Raw genomic sequence first — 22,613 nt, forward strand, 5'->3', positions numbered from 1 at the left:
TGCAAGGAACGACAACTCTGCGTGGAGATTGACCGGTTCCCACAGGGTATACACCCAAGACCACATCATTTTTTTCCCTGTAAGTCCGTATTGTGTCGATTATGGGGTTAATATACAAATAGGTAAATAATTACTCGTAACTGTTTCAAGGAAAAACTAAATTTAACAAGACTTGCATATATATATCATGACATAAATTTCAGTAATAGTAATTTTGCAGTAACAACTATTAATTTCGTCTCTATTAAGATCATTGCGTACAATATTAAAATTCGAATATTCTCATGTAATATTGTATCGAATGTATTTTTTGTTGTTTTAGGGCGATTTTACGTGTCCGTTATCCCCGCCCGTTAAATAAAATATCGCACTCTGAACCAGAAGACGATTTATTGCATAAAACTATCTAAGGGGATTCCGGGGATAATCGATGTATCGAGATTGTAAAATATAGCTATCTGAATACAATCCTAGCAATATATCTGATTTTAGTTGAGTCGTGTTCTGAGAACACTGGGCATAATGCATGTGCGGAAAGTGTCGTCCCAAAATAACCTGTGCAGTCCGCACAGGCTAATCAGGGACGACACTTTCCGCTTTTATGACATTTTTCGTTAAAATGAAGTCTCTTCTTAGTAAAAATCCAATTTAGGCGGAAAGTGTCGTCCCTGATTAGCCTGTGCGGACTGCACAGGCTAATCTGGGACGACACTTAACACACATGCATTTTCCCAGTTTTGTCAGAACGCGCCTCATTTGTAGTCCACACAGGATAACAAGAGACGACAATGTCCGCTTAAACTGGAATTTATCTAATAACATAACGAAATTGCCATAAAGGCGGAGGTTTTCGAACAACACATTCTAATCTGAAATAAAACTATACGCTAATGCATTAATCCCGGGTTTTCCAGGCTAATCTGGGATCAATCTTTGCGCTAATGCATTAAGCCCGGTTATCCAAGGCTAATCTGGGATCAAACTTTACGCACATGCATTAAGCCCGGTTTTCCCAGGCTAATCTGGGATCAATCTTAACGCTAATGCATTAAGCCCGGTTTTTCAGGATAATCTGGGATCAAACTTTACGCTAATGCATTAAGCCCGGTTTTCTCGGGCTAATCTGAGATCAATATTTACGCTAATGCATTAAGCCCGGTTTTCCCAGGCTAATATGAGATCAAACTTTACGCTCATGCATTAAGCCTTGTTGTACCAGGTAAAACTGGGATCAAACTTTACCCCCATGCATTAAGCCTTGTTGTACCAGGTAAATCTGGGATCAAACTTTACCCTCATGCATTAAGCCTCGTTGTACCAGGTAAATCTGGGATCAAACTTTACCCTCATGCATTAAGCCTCGTTGTACCAGGTAAATCTGGGATCAAACTTTACCCTCATGCATTAAGCCTCGTTGTACCAGGTTAATCTGGGATCAAACTTTACGCTCATGCATTAAGCCCGGTTTTCCCAGGCTGATCTGGGATCAAACCTTACGCTCATGCATTAAGCCCGGTTTTCCAAGGCTAATCTGGGATCAACTTACGTTCATGCATTAAGCCTCGTTGTTCCAGGCTAATCTGGGATCAAACTTTACGCTCATGCATTAAGCCCGGTTTTCCCAGGCTATCTGGGATCAAACTTTACGCTCATGCATTAAGCCCGGTTTTCCCAGGCTTATCTGGGATCAAACTTTACGCTCAAGCATTAAGACCGGTTTTCCCAGGCTAATCTGAAATCAAACTTTACGTTCATGCATTAAGCCCCGTTGTACCAGGTTAATCTGGGATCAAACTTTAGGCTCATGCATTAACCCCGGTTTTCCCAGGCTAATCTGAAATCAAACTTTACGTTCATGCATTAAGCCCCGTTGTACCAGGTTAATCTGAGATCAATCTTTACGCTCATGCATTAAGCCCGGTTTTCACAGGCTGATCTGGGATCAAACTTTACGTTCATGCATTAAGCCCCGTTGTACCAGGCTAATCTGGGATCAAACTTTACGCTCATGCATTAAGCCCCGTTGTACCAGGCTAATCTGGGATCAAACTTTACGCTCATGCATTAACCCCGGTTTTTCCAAGGCTAATCTGGGATCAAACTTTACGCTCATGCAACAAGCCTCGTTGTATAGGGCTAATCTGGGTTCAATCTTTACGCTCATTTATTAAGCACGGTTTTCCCAGGCTAATCTGGGATCAAACTTTACGCTCATGCATTAAGCTCGGTTTTCCCTGAACGAGACTCATATGTGCTCATCCAGTTCAAGATGCGTTTTGCATGTAACATGCGAATTAAAATAACATTCACATACAATAAGTAAAATGCAATCATTTAGTACTGGTAAAAAATTTGCGCTTGTGCTGAAATAATTGATCGTATATTGACATAATCAATGTGAGGAAACGACAAACCTCACGTGAGCACACATGCATCATTGCTATTTTGACAGAAAACTACCTAATATTAAAAAAGGTATTTCCGTTTTCTATATGTATATTGTTGGTGTTCCTAACTACTATACTTTATGAAAACGTTCAAAGGCAAATTTCCACGTTATAAACGACCACGCTTTTTATTAGCAGATGTTGTGTGTACAATACGTCAATTTTCAAGCGATTGATTTCAAACAGTTATGCAAATCGTTTACTATGTCAAGTTTTAATAATAAAAGAGGCAAAATTTTAGTGGTATCATGATTGAATAAATATAATGTACATAACTGTTTAACATACAACACTTCTTGTTCACGTTATGCACTAGCCGGACAGATGGTATTGACTATCCGCTATATTTTAATACCATTGAATAACTTAACTATTTTTTTTCGCTCTTTATCTCATTGAACACTAAGCGCTCCATCTTGTATAGAATCGTATCCTTTATCTTCTTCCCAATCATAAAACAGTATATGATCCCTGTAAGAATGAATGCTAAAGTATAAACATACATTCATAAGTTTAAGGATTAAAGATGAAAAACGTCGCGTTGTTTTCAAAAATATTGTGCAAAAGTGTCACTTGTATGTACTGTTGCTTAAATTACTAAAAATATTTATTGGACACAGTAAATAAATCGTATGAATTATATATCTTTGTATACGATTGCGATATGATATTTTTGATTGCCGTGATTCGTATGTATGATATAATGATAATTCAATACAAATGATATACAGATAATCAACATGTACAATGAATCAGGATGACGATGTTCATTCTATTGAAGAATATAAACAATATATCATAAGCTTCACGAATTATTTTTACACTTGCACTTTGCTGGCTGTCAGATTATGTAGCCGTTTGATGTTAAGCGATGTACAAATAATAGATTTATACATCAAAATAATTGAGAGCCAGCAACCCGGATGAATCTTTTAATCAAGCTTTATCGAACATCCGAAATTTGAAACATTGCACTAAGCTGGGACTTTCGTCTTATCTTTTTGCACCAGAAAACTGTTAGGAATGTAATTTATTTTTATTTATTTTGATATACGATGATTTTATGAAGATATAACTCAGTTTATTTTCATCTATCAAGTATATATATATCTTTACCTAAGTAAACACTCAAATGTTTATTTTCTGCACGATATGCTATGATCAAAGTGTCATAAATCAAAGCGAAGTGCTCACATTATTTGCCGGAGTATAAATTTACTTACGCACCGTGCGGTAGAATGAGTTCGCGAGAGGCACCCAATGACCCTGACAATTTTATAATCACAACATTGAATGCTGAGTGCACATTATAATGATTTTGTTGTTACTATATACATGTACACACACCAGGCGGGTGCGGTAAACAGGTGCACGGGAGTATCGGGTAGCATGCACCGACTTCATCGATGGGCGTGTTTCCACCGAAGAAGCTTTGGACATTAAAATGACGTGAATGGACAAACGCGGGTGCGACTTCACATTGCAGGTTCAATTGCCGTCGAAACACAGCCTCGTAATTGTGCGATTTTATAAAATGCACGTCTTACCATGGGAGCGACTTTGTAGGCAGCGTGAAGCTGTTTCCGGTTCGCGCGCCGGAACACGAGTATTTTGTGGTAAAGTACTGTGCACAGTTGCCCGCATTGTGGTAGGCATGTCACATTTTGCGGCGAACCAGCGGGTAGCAATGCGCGACTGTTTTCTAGTTCAGTGAATCGGTAGCTGCACGACTTGCCACTACAGATACTGCACGTGTCTAGCGTGCATATACCAGGTGTTTGCAACGAACAATAGTAACTATTAAGTGTGTTTATCACACGGCGTTAACTTACACGGAGGAAGTCCTTGAAAATAATCACAAGCTTCGAGTGTGATTTCATATAAATCGGTCGTGCACAGTGGAAAGGGGTTTAACTACATGTGCGTAAAGTGTCTTCCCAGATTAGCCTCTGAAGTCCGCGGAGGCTTATCAGGGACGACACTTTCATGATATTTTTCTTTTACAGAAAGTCTCTTCCTTACAAACATCAAGTTTAGGCGGAAAGTGTCGTCCCTGATTAGCATGTGGGGACTTCACAGGCTAATCTGGGACGACACTCTGCGCACATTCATTAAATCTCCTTTTCACAGAGCACGGCTCATATCTAACTTTTACAGAACGGTATCTAGTTTTATCATACCACCGCATTGATATCTGCCTGATATAACGTTGCCTGATATAATTTTTTTATATCATAGTAAACAGGAAGTTTTTATATCAGTCAATGTTTGGAGTTACGTGGAATTTGCAATAAAGTCAACTATTTCTATCAACATGAATCAGGTTGAACAAAACAAACAATTTGATACCAAGAACGTACATATTTTATTCTAGTTTAAAGTCATAAATCACCAAAACGTTTATTTTTTGAAAAATCACCACAGCCCGCGATACGGAAGTTAAATGACGTCATCAATGGGACAATACATCTTAAATATCGATATAGTCATGGCGTCTCCAAACTATTCGGTGAAGTGTATTCTTCGATTAAATTTGTCGCTGCAGTCCATTCCTGATCTCCAATTCAAGATGTTTATAATTAAAGCGGGTGAACTCTTCCAATTCGTAGTGCAAACAACTTTTTTCCCCATACGATGTTAAAAATAAGCGATTTTTATCGTGTCGTCCTTTCGAACGCCGTTGCTACATGTGTGTCAACGTGTAAAAGCCGGATCAGCAAAATCAGCGTACATTTAAAAAAAATGGATTGTCTTGCAGATTTTTAGGAAAGTGTGGTATGATAAATAGTAAAGCAGGTTACTGTCCCATCGGCAAGCCTCGCCGTAATATTATTCTAAGCCTCGCCTGATATATAACAAAACGATGGGACAGTAACCTGTTATTCTCTATTTAACACCATGGCTGGAAACACATGAATAAAACTAAAATATTCGAGTACGCAAACAAACGAAAGCACAACAAAGTGCAAAGTACTTATAACTCACAGTTGATATCGTGATTCAATTACTACTTCGGCTGCAGCTGCATCTATTCCCGATTCTACTACTGCTACGTATTGTAGTTCTATGTTAACTACCGCCATTCTTCAACTTACCTGGTCTTATCCATATTTCGTAATTTATTTTATAAACAATGGGCCAGTATTGGAATCTAAAAAATATTCACTTATATAAAGTAGAAGTTAAAAAAAAAAGATTGCTTATTATAGACTCGTTTCCCAGTAAGTTTTGACTTGTCACCTTCAATGATGAAAATCGTTAAGTCCGATTTCTATCTATTGTGGCGGGCGCTTGGCAAGAAGGCAGTCGGTACCCCTCGATTTAACTAGCTGATTGTGGGTGTTAGGGAGAGGGAAGCCGGTTAATTCCGAAAATGCTCGTGCGAGGTTCGAACCTTCTATTCCAGCTAGATGCATCTATTTATAGATAACGTCATGTGTGCGGTGTGAGTATAAAGGGGAGTAATCCACTTAATATTGAAAATGCGGGATCGCCATAGAGTTGTCTTTCGTGATCGCAAATTGTGTTCTTCACTAAGAAGATAAGGACTGGTCAATGGCTGTACTAATGATTGTACATATTCTATATAGATTATCCGAGTTCGATCCCTTCTCTAGGCATACGAGGATTTTGTTATTGTTCACCATACCGGGCAGGTGGGGTTTCCTCCGTATAGTCCCATTCCCCACTTCTCCCCCCCCCCCCCCAGCTGAAGACTACACCTAATTGAATGCATTTCAGTGTAAAATAAATAGCTTGAAATTCAAAGCTACATTCAAAATTAGCCCAAACCTTCGTGAGTCAAGCAACAAAATTAAGTTGGATTGCAGGGCAAACTCCAGATCCTTACATCAGGCACCCTCAGGCGCCGAAGGATTTCCTAAACACCGAACTACTCACACTGGCCGGGACACCAAGCATTTGAGACGTTTGTTTGCTCTTACTACAAACCAACGCGGATTCATCGACTGGAAAACAATAGAATCGCGCGCACTTAAATGCAACCGGCTTTGAATATAAGTTTTCAATTACAATGACTCACACTACGGGAGGAATCAGTTCGGGGGAGATGAGTGGATGATATAATTGGTAACCCACCGTAAAGGTTATCACATTTATAACAGTCTGACAAAAGGGAATTAACGGCATATGTAATGTAGTATACGTTATGATACCCTTATCGACTTTGTTAGGGCAAATTCTGTTACACCGGGGCGGGTAGAGGGGATAGGGCAACACTCAGTTATATGCATTCCTCTTCATGCATAAGGAAACCTCTGCTTCTCTATAAATAAGCAGTTGACATTCAACATGTTCGCCCAAAACTTTCTGGGAATGCACACAAATACTGATTTCGACCATCGGACCTTGACAAAATGACGTCAGCAACAATTTTAATAAAAGCAACACGGTGTAGATGCATATCGGTGGCCTCTCTGTCAAAATGCTGCCTCTTTGTTCATTCTCGGCTGCCTCTCTGTTATAAACATGAAAAATGGATGATCGTTATTCACACAACAGATAAGAAAATCTAAAATTAAAACCCGTAAACACATTTGTGCAAAAAAAGAGGTGGTCCACGAGTTGAAGCATATACACAGCTACAGGTTAACAGTATTCCGCAGGTCTAAACACTTATCACAAACTCTATCGAAGATGTAATGATGACGAGGGTGGTGGAACAATCGTGCAAACATGCCATTTTGATGACTTTTTAACATAGCTTTTCCGTAATATGTCAAATATCTTATGTCATTGATATCATCTTTATGATCAAAACTTAACGTTTAATGTACGCTATATAGTTATTATCGTCAATTTTACTTTAAAAAATGCCTACTTTCGTTGTGGCACGGAAAGCCTCTCGATCGGCTCACTTTTCTCGCGCGGGCAGCCTAGTCGTCGATTAACATTGTTATTTTTCTTAGTAAAATGAGTTAAACACTTGTTAAAAGTATTGATAGTAAAAACTTAAATGTCAGAATATTGGATGTAATATCAAAGGCGAAAGGGGACTTTTAACGTAATTATTTGGACTAACGCTATCGGCTACATATAATCGACGAATAGGCTTCCCGTGCCAGATAAGTGAGTCAATGGCTAACGGAGACCAATTAAGTATAACATCAAACCTACTCATCGAAATCTTTAAATTTCTTTAAACTAATGGCAAATCAAAATGGACCTTTTCACGTTTTGGTAAAATTCACAATATTTAAAAAAAATGTTTCAGATTCGCAAATTTTCCTTGTAGTTATGATATTTATGAGGGAACAGTAATGCTCTAAAATATCCATTATAGGCATCTCTTTGTTGTCGTTATATTTTCTGACACTACGAGGACTGCTTATTGGCGTCGCACTGGAGTGCGGCGACTTGTATGTAATGCGTTTTTTTTTCGCTTATGGGAAGAGAAGTTATTTTACGGATCAATGTATATATTTTTGTTTTAAGAATATTTTGCATAGTGGTAATTTTTTGTGTAAGTTTGTGTAAATAAGTACTGAATTTGTGCCTATTACATTAATTGCAACATTTATTGCCAATAATGCAAAGCTAATTGTTTTAAAATATAACTGATCACAGGGGAAATATCACAGGGACTGGGCAAATACGCGAAACTTTCTGGTTTTGTATAAAAACAAAACATAATCAAAATATATTTATTTTGTGGTTTTTCTAATAGCGCAGACTTTTGCTGTTCGAGTTTTGGTTAACGCGTATTTTCTTCAATTTTACAAGACGACAGCGATTTCACGGTTTATTGCTCTATTGATAACCGTTACACTACAGTCCGGAAATTATACTAAATACACGAAATAAATTTGTATTTTTTGTATTAAAGAGTCAAATTTGCTTATTTCTTTAAGATTTAATAACTATACAATACAAATATAAGTTAAATTAATTCGTTTAATAAAATATTTGTGTTCATGTCGTCACGGTTGTTGACAATTTCTTAGCAAAATGAAAGTGCGAAATAAAAGCGAGCGATTTGCAAAATCGAAAAAGAAGCAAACACCGATCGACAACGTTGTGTTCGATAACAATTATTCATTAACCGAACTCTGCGATGGCGATTTGTGTGAAAATGACTCACGTAAAAGCTATTCGTATTTGCTAAATGGCGTGAAAAGAGTAGGCAGAAGTGGGTGGGTGGGGGGTGGAAGAAGATTGATTGACTCGTTGAGCTGGAGGTTTTGCTAAACAAATTACAGTATGGTCAGTTTTGTAATCTGTGTCCCATTCCTTTGACAATATATAACATAGTTGGCGAACTACAAAAGGGCCTGAGTGGTTATTTGTACGTTGTTTGTGAAAACCCTGACTGTAGAAAAGTCAACCGTGTTGCTTATGGAAAGCATCTCAAGATCAGAGGAATGCCATGCTTTGACGTAAATTCCAAGCTTGGAACAGGTATGCATGTCTTCATTTTTCAACCTGCCATTTCTATCAATGTTTAATCATTGTACAATTGCCATTTATCTTTGAACTTCTTACACATTTTCAGAGCCCTTAAAATTCCAAGTGTCATTCCCAGTGAATATTTGTGTATCGTGTAATATATAAGGAAACATTCCGGTGTCCATCATATTCAGTTTTCAAATTTAGTTTCACATTTGTGTTGTTAAATCCATAGATTGCTCATTCATGTTATTTGATAATGTAATGATGATACGAATGGATTCTATGAAAATACATTGTAACGTCATAATTAAGTAACTACGGCCTTATTTCGTTTTCATGTTCTTATCATTTTCAATTCTCTTTTCAGCAATGAAAGTCGGTTTGGGCAGGCCGGTGAAGGTAAATAACTTCCTAACCACTCAAAACATATCGCTTATTGCAAATAGAAATCTTAAGAAGATGGAGGCTCGTGCTGGGGAGGCCATCAAGAAAATCTCAACTGCGTCGTCTAACAAGGCTGCAGTTTATGCTTATGAGAAAGAAATGGAGTAAGTGTAAAAACTAACTTTTAATACAATGTTATTGACTATTATGGTGCCAAATTTTAGTATTTTTTTCTAATCAACTGTCTTCTTATTTCCTATTCCAGATGAACATGAAACATATTAATAATAATTGTTCTATTAAAGGCACTGTGTTCATAGTTTGGTAAAATGACATTTTTTAAAAAGATTTTTGGTTAGAACCCCAGGGCAGGCACATTATTAAAAATATTTGTGATTGTTATTATAAATATTAAAGCTATTCCAAATATTACATTTAAAAAAATAAATAAATCTATTACTTTTAGTAATAAATCTTATAAAGGAGCATAGGTATATTAAAATTCTGAGCTTTTCATATAAATGGTGAATTCTTTTCACAAGCGATAATTTGAGTTCAACGACTTGTCAATATGTAATGTGCTTGTTGTGCTGAAAATTGATTTTTCTCATAACCAACGATCATATAAGGCGTCAGAATGAAACTTAAAGGGTAATTATTAAATTCATGAAATAAGCATTGTATGAATTTAATTTTGTATTTCAGTTCGAGGCACAGTAATGCCTGATATTACTCAGATTGCTGCTGTGCATTTGATGACGGGTTTTAAGTTCTCGACATATGTGAAGACAACAGTGCCAATTTCTTCCGAAGCTCAGAAAGTGATTGGCATCTCTGTTGATGATCATGGCATAATGCGTGTAAATGGTGGAAATGTTGATAGTGTATCAATTAAAACTTCTCTACATGATTGTATGGTGTTGCTTGCAAAGTTTCCCAGAGCCATTGCTGTTGCTCATAAAGGGCACAGGTTTGATTTTCCGGTTGTGGTTAGTGCATTGCTGAACACACACTGTTTTGAAACGTTTTGTAATTGTGTAAGCAGTTTTGTTGACACTTTGCCGGTTTTCAAAAATCGTATCATGGACAGTTACACAAACAGGAAGATCTAGTGAACGTATTCTCCAGGCAACCTGCAACGCCCACAGTGCTCCTGATGATGTTGAAGCACTGGGATCTTTTCTTAAAACATGTAAAATTACTGACAATATTTCCCACATCTTTACTGTTATTGCAATCCATAATTCAGTTTTTTTTAAGTCATGAAAAGCCTTAAAGGCAAAGAACATTAGATTGTTAGACGTGCTGTTGCATAGAGGAACTCTAAAGCGACCAACAGCTGAAAACATTGCGGGATATGGACTGGCCTTGTGTGTCATTTGAAAGCCATATTTCCTAGTTCCGGAGAGGATGACTTTAGGGATACTTTCATTGCTAAAAACAATGAGGGACTACCAAAAGTCACAAACGCAAAAAAATATTTTATCTGAAGTGGTCCCTAAAATCGGTCAGTTTTTCAGTGACGAAAATTGACGGAACGAGATAATGTGGCTTTCAAATGACACGCGGCCAGTCAAAATCACGCAATGGCTTTATACTGATACTAAATTATGTACATCTAGTTGTCATTAATCTGGGGAGGCGGAAAACGACAACGGGCGAGGCATGGTATGGTATTGCGCAAGGGGGGGTTAGAGGGTTAGGGTAAGGGTTAGTGTTAGGGGTCGGGTAAGGGTTTGGGTTAGCCTAAACCCAACCCTAACCCTTACCCGACCCCTAACCCTAACCCTTACCCTAACCTTTTTTGGGGTTATCACCCCTGACCATGCCTCGCCCGTTGTAGTTTTCCGCCTCCCATTAATCTGGCTGTTTTTATTAACATATAAGTTGTATATTATTGTGCTACATGTTTAAAGAAACATGATAACGTATACATCTTTATGCTACGTAATATTGGGACAACTTTGACATTTTGTGGTGAACTGCGCCTGTATTCATATGTTGCCTTTTGACTTTAGGTGACCTTAAGATTGTATTATTAGCTCGGCTGTTTTCGGAGAAAAACTCCGAGGTATTGTCATAGCCTCTTCGTCGTCCGATGTCCGCCGTCGTGCCACAACCTTTACATTGGCTCTAAAATTAAAGTGCTTCCACCTACAACTTTGAAACTTCATATGTACATGCACCTTGATGAGTTCTACACGCCAAACCCATTTTTGGGTCACTAGGTCAAAGGTCAAGGTAACTGTGACATCTAATATAAAACTTTAACTTTGCCTCTAACATCACAGTGCTTCCACCTACAACTTTGAAACTTCATATGTACATGCACCTTGATGAGTTTTACACGCCACTCCCATTTTTGGGTCACTAGGTCAAAAGTCAATGTCACTGAGACTTTTAATATAAAACTAACTTTGCCTCTAACATCATAGTGCTTCCACCTACAACTTTGAAACTTCATATGTACATGCACCTTGATGAGTTATACACACCACACCCATTTTTTTGTCACTAGGTCAAGGTCAATGTGACCTCTAATATAAAACTTTAACTTTGCCTCTAACATCACAGTACTTCCACCTACAACTTTGAAACTTCATATGTAGATGCACCTTGATGTGTTCTACACGCCACACCCATTTTGGGTCACTAGGTCAAAGGTCAAGGTCACTGTGACCTCTAAAAAGCCGAGCGTGGCACCCGTTATGCGTTGCTCTTGTTGATGTATTATTATATCAATATTAATTCAAAGTTAGCTAAATTTCTTCACATGTCATGGTTTTTAACTGTTGCTTTTAATAAGCAACTAGAACCCCCCCCCCCCTCCCCCCAAAAAAGAAGTGATATACAAATTTATACTTAAATTCATTGCGTGAAAATAAATTGGGGTAGGCATACTCAAAGAAACATTTCTTGAGATAGGAACGGTAAAACTTCCTGAAATTCATTCAGTGTGTAGAAAATATGTTGTTTTAAATAAATATGTACACTATATGCATTTCATCACACTACAAGTGACATAAAACGTAATTAAAGTTTCTTGTCACTGAACCATTTGTTGTCGTTTTTGCCATTTTTATCCAGATAAGTGCATATATTATTGGACATCAAAGGCACAATTCTCTTTCAATGACACTTAATTATGTATCTACTTACAAAATCCAGTCGAGTACGTTTATTAAGTTAATTGTCAAAATATATGTATATCCCATTACAAAAAAACTATATATTTTGGATATAGGGTAAATCCATAGAAAACGCCCAACCGAGTCAAGGGGTAGGTGTATTCAACCAAGTATAAAAAGTAAACCGGCAGGTAAAAAGTTGTAAAATTTTGCAATTGGTTGTGATATACAATTTACTTTGTAAAATAATAACAAAGAGTGTTTCTGGAAAAGTACCCATTAGGCTCCCACTACCTTAATATCTTAGTTAGAAGGTGATTTTTCAAGCGGTTCCGTAGTGTAGTGGTTACACGCTCGCTTCACATGTGAGAGGTCCAAGGTTCGAGCCCCAGTTGAATCAAATTATTTTATTTGTGTTCTATGTTAACTTTTTGTTTTGATGCAGACATTTTAGTTTAAATAAATTTGCAGTTTTATTGTAACAATTTTTTGTTTTTATTATGCCCATGAAATATATGTGTGAGAGGGTGGGGGGGGGGGGGTTCGTAAACTCATTAAAACCTTTTTTGTTCCACTATCCTAGCAACCACCTAGTTACTAATAAAGGCGCTATAGAGCGCGAAGCGCGACACGTAATAATAATTGTAATAATGAGTCTTGATAAAGGGAGCAGCCGCTTATCAATGAGGAGCACCATCACAGCACCCTAGTCTCATTACTATCAACTCCTCCTACAGGTAATTTTTTAAGAACCACATATAGAAGGCCGCAGGCCTGACCCGTATCTTGCCAGTGGTATGGTCCCTTTGGTATGGACCTTTAACCCCGCTCACTATCCAGCGTTTAATCTTCCAGATTTACATTTAAACCGACTATTAATAGCTTATTAATATCTTAGTTAGAAGGTAATTTAAGCGTTTACGTAGTGTAGTGGTTACACGCTCGCTTCGCATGTGTGAGACCCAAGGTTCGAGCCCCAGTAGAATCAAATTATTGTATTTGTGTTCTATGATAACTTTTTGTTTTGATGTAGAAATTTTAGTTTAAATAAATCTGCTGTTTTATTGTAACAATTTTTTGTTTTTATTATGCCCATGAAATATATGTGTGAGAGGGTGTGGGGGGGGGGGGGGGGGGGGTTCGTAAACACAATAAAACTTTAACAGTGTTTTCATATCAATGAGTACTCAACCCCTATCGTAAATGAGCAACGTAAGTATAAGTTCAGAATCATCTCCCCTTAAAGTTGAGAAAATTATGAAATTACGTTTTTACGTTGATCTGCATGAAAAACCTTAACCGTATTTTTAATTATTTGTGTCTGGCCCATTAGAATACCAAACGTGTTTTAATTGCAAAGAATGACCATCCGTCACAACCAATTCGTGTTTGGCAGTTTAGCAACTAAGAACGGCGTCATGCCCGTGGGGAGGGTAGGGTGTTTGGGTTTCAGGCTCTCGGACCCCCTTAGGGGCCCAAGCTTAAATGTGCTTGTGGCTTTGCAACTGGTGTGTTAGAAAAGCGAAATGACTACAACAATATGATGTCAAGATAGTACGAAGCTATAACGATTTGTACGTTTTCAGTTCATACTGTTATCAAAATGACGCGCTTGTAACGCCATGGGTTAACGGAAACCCGTAGTTATATGTAGTTCTGTATGCACACGCGTGTACTTGATGATAGCTTAAACTAGATCATAATAATTTATCGCCTTGTTTCGTTTTAACTGACTAGGTAAACTGTAAACTCGATATCAATTTAAACTAGAACACGATAATACAATCAATCGTCGGGTTTCGTTTTGACTTACTAAGCTGTTTATGAATCACATACAGTATAGATTTAATGAAAGGATCTTTACAAGATAACGTTCTTAACATAAATAGCGATTGTAGCTACTTGGTAACCTGAGTTTGTGATAACATACCCGCGTATAAAATGGCAGCTGACGAAGAAACACCTGTTTTGCAGAAATGTTCAGATATATTGCTTGATTACTGTTGTTCCGTGTGCGAGGACAATGATACATTAACAGAGGCACAGTTCTATTGTGAGAGGTGTTCTAAGTGGTTCTGTGACCAGTGTGTGTCTCTTCATGGGCAGATGTACAAGAAGCACTCAACGCTTGGAAAGAGTGAACAAGGAAAATGGCCGGTCGCCAAGGGCGTAGCTGAGCAATTGACACAATGTGAGGCACACAAAGGGGAAAAGATTGCAATGTTATGTGCGGACCACAGTCAACTATGCTGTGCAACGTGTGTTCTGCTCGGTCATAGGTAAGTGGATTTCAATTATGTACTCGGAGAGTTCAATTAAATGACACGTTTTCGAAATCGCGTAATAAAACATTTTTATTTAAAGATACCGATTCATAAAAGATACCTATTCACAGATCGACACCTAAGTTGCTTCGAAATTTCGTTTAGTTTAAATTTAAAATAGATAAAATTACAAATCGTCAGTTCAGCTACTTAATTATTTACTTCGCTGCTGTTTGGTGCACGCATTAACATATTTAACGCTACATTTGTTGAAAACGTAAACTATACACATTATGAATATCAACCAATTATAATGACCGTGCGTCTAGTCTAGATATTATGCAATCACGTTTTCAACGTTTTTATAACGTAAAAAATAAATACAAATACCCAAGGTCGTTTGTTCCAATGCTATTTCGTTAACTTCCTTTAAGTGTCGATATTTTTAGGATTTTGTTTTGTATAAATATATATATATGATCGAACCCTATGATGACAAAACCTTTAATGCTTTATCACATAATGAGTATTAGGGAAAGAAATATGTTTTATTAAATAGACAATTTTGCGTTCTTCAGGCAATGTAACAAGGTTACTCACATAAACAGTGGGCAATACAAAAAGGATCATGACGATTTACAAAAGCTGACAACCGACATCACCAACTTGACACAGCGTCTGAGAAAACTGATAGAACAGAGAGAGTGCAATGTGAAGTCTCTTCAGTTTGCATACGGCAATATTTTAGAAGAAATCACGCTCGTGCGACAGAAATTTAATGCCGCACTAGATTTAGCGGAGCAGCGTATTCTAAATGAAGGAAGGGCCTTGGTTACCCGTTTGCAAGAATCACTGCAAGCTGATATAGGCTCGGGTAAAGCTGCTCTTAAAAGGATTCACTCCCTTCAAGAAGCGTCCGATAAAATTGCGCCACACGATTCAGAATTATCTACCGTTGCATATATGAAAATCCAACAAGAGCTGTTAAGTTCTGACTCAATTTTACGCGAGGTGGCCTCAAAATCGGATTTCAAGCTTTCGTATACCGTTGACAAAAATATTGAACATTGTTTAGCTACAATTACAACGCTTGGTACCATTAACACTCTAAATAGTAACACAGTTATTGCAACAACAAGAAAATCACTTTACAATGTAAAACTTAGTGGTGAAGCAACATGTGAGATACGAGGCATATGTGAGATGCCTTACGGTGATGTCATAATTGCCGATGCTAAAAACAGCAAGATAAAGATGCTTGATAAACACTTCCATGTGATCAGTCACTGTGATATGCCAGCACGTCCTTTCTATGTTTGTCAGATAACAGACACTGAAGTGGCTGTTGCAGTTTATGATTGGGGAAGCGTACACGAGATTCACATACTTGCACTGACAAATCATACTATTGTCAAGAAGGAAACATTTAAGCTGACACATCCATGCACCGGAATAAGACATCATAATGGTCATTTGTACGTTACTTCCGGTCAAGCATTGTATCGGTACACAATGACGGGCATGCTGCTGGACAAGATGTATGAAGACACTTCGAATTCTTACACAGGTTCACATATGATTTTATTATTACAATGATTTCAATAATACATAATGAGATACTAAAAGACCAGACATTTCTTGTTTTCGTACAGTTTTCCAACACGATTTGTGGCTAATTTTATGTCGGCAAAGACATAAAAAGACGGTTTGTTTTGAAATAATTATTTGCGGATGTCAATGTTTAAAACGCACTTTTGGAGTACTCACAGAATTTTTTAATTAAAATAACGGTATATAAAATCTCTTACTCGAAAAGTCGTTGTATAATTTATACTTCTATCTTATGTCTTGAAACAAAGTGAACATTTTGCATTTTGTAACAAAAACAACATTTTAAATAAGTATGTTATCAATTTAAAACAAAACTATTAATTTAATGTAAATCAATAACGGAAGAGTTCGAATTATTCTACTCAACCTTTTATCTCAGTCGGCGTTTAGGTTACGGTTAATATTTGAGTGCAATAAATCCTATGATTGTATTGTTCCAAGGTATGTTGAATGCAGTCAATTAGCATTGTGTTCATTTTTACTCTGTTGTTTTCGGAGAAACCCCGAGGGATTGTCATAGCTAGCTCGTCCGTCGTCCACCGGGATAAAACCTTAACATTGGCTCTAAAATCAAAGTGGTTCCACCTACAACTTTGAAACTTCATATATAGATGTACCTTGATGAGTTATACACGCCACACCCATTTTTGGGTCACTAGGTCAAAGGTCAAGGTCACTGAGTCTGTGACCTCTAAAAACAATTTCGGACAAGCTTTCATTTATTCAAAACTGCACCTGCAGCCGAGCGTTGGCACCCGTTATGCGGTGCTCTTGTTCTACTTTTTGCGTGCATGAGTAAGAAATTCGAACATTAATTTGTAGCTTCAAATATATAATCAGGATCACAATGTGACGTCACTAGACAATTGTGATAATTGTGACCAGTTTGTGGGTCTCATTAAGTATAAATTTCCAATTTTAAGTTTATATACCCGTATATTTCCTTTAATATCTTTCTGTATTCAACTTCAAAAACGTCTGCGATGTCAGTTTAGTGTATAATGTTACTGATAAAATCTCATAGCACATTATCAAGGCCGTTTATTTCTGGTGACACCTCTTTCTGGAGATGTATTCATAAACGACTCAACGATACTTCCGAGGGGGCTCTAATACCCGGAAGTTTAAAATGTTGTATATTTTAACATCGTTCTATTTTTAAAATCGGGCAATGTACTGCGATTCCGCAAGCATTAATCTATTCACTAATTGTCATAAACATACAGTAACGAACCTGTAGGACACGCGAGGGCGTACTCAAGTTGTGACAGTTTGGAATTGGATTTTTCGAATCGATGACTTTGCCTGTTTGCATGATATTTTTCACCAAATCATTAATGACCCCAGACAGTTTCATTCAAAATACACCAGTCGTAACATTAATATAAACAATGGAATATCGCCGATCGAGTACATATGTATGCCAAAAACAAAAGTGTCAATGCGGTTAAGCTAAGAAAAATCTTTAATAAATGTTCACGTTTTATATAACCGTTTCTACGTTATCAGGGTGCAGTATCAACGGGGATTTTCAGGGGTTTACACACGGGCTGGACATAATGCAAACACACAGTTCAGAACTTTTTTTTGTTCAAATATTTCAAGGTATTGAAATTCATGTGCAAACATCTTTAATGCATAAAATACAGTTGATCTTTCGGTTTGTGCCGATATCTTAAGATTTAATAATAAACCCTTTTATACGTCTTAAATCGGTGGCAAACTTTCACTTTGCGTGCATAACCATGTAAATGGATTCAGTGCACATCGAAATTTTGGAAAAGAACACAGGCTCATTAAATAAAATAATTCTAATGTATTTCACATTGCCATACGCAGCATAAACAACTTACTGTCTTTTATGCACCGTTTGAAATTCTTAAGGTTATTAGAACATGTATTGATGTTCAATTGTGAACGCACAAAGTCACGTGATCCTGCACCCTGGTAATATGTTTCTCGGATTTGAGGTACTTTTGCCAAACCTATTACTTGATTCGCGTACGTTTTGATTATTTCTGGTTAACCTGACACGTAGCTGCCAGTACTGCATTGATGTTTAAACATTAGAGTCTTTTAAGCGATAAACACAGAGAACACTATAATACTTTTCAAGGCTCCCTCCCTACATTTGCGAATCGGCATTTGGTCCTTGACATTGTGAAAAATGACGCGCGAACTTGTCAAAAGTATTACCATTCAATTTGTTATAAATTATAAATATTCAAAGCATTTATAATATTAGTATTTCTTTAATAAATTTTTTAAAATAATATTTTCATTCACTGGACTCTTTCTCTGTCTACAAAATTTATAACAACGTACGTTCAAATCATCTAATCAATAACATCCAGACAGGTAAACTTATCTAAAATCATATGGCTACATGTGTCCAGTTTCAATACATTTTCTTGCTTAAATTTGATCAAATAGTATAGCATTAAAAACAAAATATTGACATTTGTTGGACTGAACACTTTGCAGAATTTCTCCCCTTCAGACATTGACACAATTGTTGACATTTTTCAAGTCTCAAATGAACAAAGTGATTATTTGTGGATAATGTCGAATATCTTAAAGCGGGTATATACGATTTTTTTATATGTGTTTAATTGTTATATACTGATAAAATATGTTACAAAAACACAAAATAGGTAAGACAAATTATACATTAAAGCCGAATTTCATAAAATGCAGCAAAGACAAATAAGCGCCCCGAGCAGATTGTGACGTACATATTTTCCTTAAATAACCGAAGCATTCGACTTTGTATTAGGATCGGAGTTAGTGTTCGTGTGTCGTATGAATAGATATCGTTGCAGGAATTCAAATAAACCGTTAAACTAAGTTTAGATTCACGCTGCGTACATGTCTGGTATACATGCTGGCGAATTCGGCTGTACAGCCGTTTTCAATTACAGAATTAAATATCTGGCTTACTTCGCATTTTTCGACACATGTTCTTCTTAACTTTATTCAATTTATATTGATATATATATATATATATATATATATATATATATATATATAGTTTTTACACATTTTATATAAATTCATAAATATTTGACAAAATCGTATATACCCGCTTTAACCAGAAACTAAGCTCATGGAGATTTGCTGGCTAAAAGTGGTAGTCACCACTATATTTTGCTTGTTTAAAAATGCTGGACTGTTATCTGGAGGCATTGTTTGTCATATTGACAAACTACCGAGAATTCTAAAACAAATGTGTCACCTTTATATCGCATAAACTGCATTTATCTGCTTAAATCTAAGCGAAATCATTGTGTTGCTTCGAATTTACACATTGCATTGATTTGGATTGATTTATTGCTACACATTTATTTATGCTGCAAACATCATTGACAGTTTGTTTAGAGTCGCCATCGTTGTCAAGTAGGTCAAGCGAATTGTGTATCGTGTTATTTCTTAAAATTTGACCCAGCATGTGTAGAAATATAAAAGATATATACATTTCCAGAAAGGATATACATTTCTGCGTTGAATAAGATCGGGTTCATGAAAATAGCTGCAAAATTGATGAAGTTATATATATATTTGATAGTGATTGTTTTTCTTCAGAAAAGTCGATTTTTCTTTATAATATGATAATGTATCATTCAAAATGATGTTTTCACTAATTAATATCATAGCCACACGCTAACCACCTGTGGGAATAGCCAATGCACAATTTAAATTCCTGTTCTTAAGCTTGAACGTAAATTTAAGTTTGTTAAACTGAATTCTTAATACGTTTATCGACATATTAATATGGAAAACTATTTATAAGCTAAGTAATGTATTGCAGAGCTAAAGAGCTACAATTGTGTGATGAATGATAACATGAAGAAAATACAAGTATCAATTATATACCGAATTCTTTTCAAGATTTTTATAAACGTATAGTATTACCTCAAGATCATCATGATGCATCTAATAAAGAAGTCGTTATGCAGGTCGTAAAGTACAACTTTAATTACTAATGCAGGCTCACTTAATCTGGTTTAAACCACTAATGCTTTGTTCTTACCATTACAACCCGATTTTTATTTACAATTCAGAAAAACATGTAAGGCCTAATGCCTGATCGTTTTGTAATATTTCAGGCGGGCTTAAAATATGATAGTGGCGGGTCTGATATATATTATGATAGATATTACAAAACGATCAGGCAGTAATCTATATGTCTGTTCAACACACCTCAATGTCCCCATTTTAAAAGAAATAATGAATTAATTCGATTCGACGCGGTTTTTGTTTTTAAAACACATAATTTGATTCTAAAACGAAAACGAGTAAACATGTCGGTATCTGCGTTAACTTGCTCCCTTTACATTACACTAGAGTAGAGAATATTTGATTGATGGTATCATATGAATAATTTTAATTTATTTTGTTTAATTATCCTCGATCATATTCACATGTTGATTAAAGATCGCGAGAATAAAATGTTTACATCGGAATCGTTAAAAAATGTAATTATTTATCACATTATTTATTAGTTTATAACAAATATAATCAATACTATAAGAATTTAAATTTGTAGTATTATTGAATATTATATTAAACAATACATTTAAAAGTAAAATGGTGTACATGAAATTGCTTTTACACTTGTGTTTTTTGCACGACTTATTTTGTCTGATCCGTTAAACAAACGAGCTACTAGATTTATGTAGCTACTGTTTTTATAAATTGCTATTCTACTTTACAGTCTTCAGGTTTGCACTGAACACGTATGATGACCGGATTTATGTCGTCAACAATTCCAATCACAAGGTCCTTACACTGAACATGAGTGGGCAACTATTGGCGTCCTTTACTGATCCGGAACTTCGAAGCCCTCATGACGTACACTTGACAGAGTCAGGACAAGTGATTGTATGTTCATACAATTCAAAGAACTTCATTCAACTCAACGGTGCAGGGACAGATAAGATTGCCAATGTGGCTGTCTTGATTGAAGACACGAAATTTCTGTCCGTGTGTTGCTCGAAACAAACTGGCTCCATACTTGTAGGAAGAAACAGTGATGATGAAATTGTAGTGTACGACATAAAATGACAGACCGATAAGTGTATAACTTAACACGTTTCTTTTTAAGTCATTTATTTGTGATAAAAACAAGCAGTACTGCCAATAGAAAATTGACGCATAGTGAAAATTGGTAATTTCTCTATTGGTATGACATATGCCCTATAACAGAAATTTAATGTTACACTCATATCTTTATGTAAAATGCACTATTTGTTATTGTTCATTTTATACAAAATTCTTTTTTTTTCAAAAGAAGTTAAACACTCATATTATTATTTCTATCACATTTTCCGTTCATAAATTTTAACGAGAAAATGTCGTTGGTTTGATTTTGTTTTATTTAAATGTTATTCGGCCACTCTCCGACGGTAGCTTACTTTGAAACTTATTGATACGGGCGGGCGATGACCACAATTTGTATCACTTTTCTTACATACATGTAGTACAGGTCAATTTGTTATCTCCTTTTTAATGTAATACACATTTACATTTTGAGTTAATTCTGTCCTCTCTATAGCTGATGCAATACCTGTACTTGTTATGTCCAATCATAATCAATAATTAATCTGATGCAAGATGCTCATTGGTCATTTGATATAACTAGTTTTATTTCATTGTGACCACGCTTGCATTTGCCAAGACCGTAAAATGGACCAGGCAACAAAGGGATGAGCATCCTCGCGATATCCCGTTTCAGACCGCAAAATAAACAGGTGCGCGAGATTTGATAATCTCGCTCGATTAAACGATTACTCTATCGACCATGCGTCTAAGTGATATCGATTGCGAGCGATTTCACTCATTTATGATGTTTTTGTAACCCCCAATTCTTTGCATTGACCGTTCCAAGGCGGTGACCCCAGCTTTATTCTTATTCTTTATTCTTTATACATATGTGTGTATGTGTATGTAGTTTCGTATTGTGCTATTTCGTTCCGTTTTGGCAATTAGTCTCTTGCCTTAAATAAAGGACCAACAAATTGTACATTACGAGAATGCAATACTGCTCCAGCAGCTGGAGTTTCACTTCTTTATATTAATATTTCCACTTTTGTTGTTTTAACAACAAATACATATTCGTTCATTTTTGCGTTGTTTTTCTTAAAAATAAATGATAAGTCTTATTAACACGCATAATGCTCAACGGAACCCAAGCACCGGATCCGTTGACGAGTGGCAGTACCATTTGTTTCTCAGGGTTCCATATCCATTATATATCGCAAATATGTGAGTAGAAGTATAGAAATTGCGCGGCTGGGGCACTGTCGTTTCCCAGTCGTTTCCCTTTCGTTTCCCTTCCGTAAAGAAATATACTAAAGCAGTTTTCCTTTCAT

At 36.4% G+C, this 22,613-nt stretch overlaps 1 protein-coding gene across 1 annotated transcript; it reads left to right on the forward strand.

Annotated features, from left to right (window-relative positions):
• The first annotated feature begins 14,086 nt into the window (after positions 1 to 14,086).
• On the forward strand, positions 14,087 to 22,365 carry LOC127835137 (uncharacterized). The gene is made up of 3 exons (XM_052361440.1): positions 14,087 to 14,646; positions 15,210 to 16,198; positions 20,957 to 22,365. Exons 1-3 carry the CDS (start codon positions 14,309 to 14,311, stop codon positions 21,304 to 21,306), a joined length of 1,677 nt encoding a protein of 558 aa, XP_052217400.1. The 5' UTR covers positions 14,087 to 14,308; the 3' UTR covers positions 21,307 to 22,365.
• Positions 22,366 to 22,613: the final 248 nt, after the last annotated feature.

Source organism: Dreissena polymorpha, chromosome 6, assembly GCF_020536995.1.
Source record: "Dreissena polymorpha isolate Duluth1 chromosome 6, UMN_Dpol_1.0, whole genome shotgun sequence".
Classification (NCBI taxonomy): domain Eukaryota; kingdom Metazoa; phylum Mollusca; class Bivalvia; order Myida; family Dreissenidae; genus Dreissena; species Dreissena polymorpha.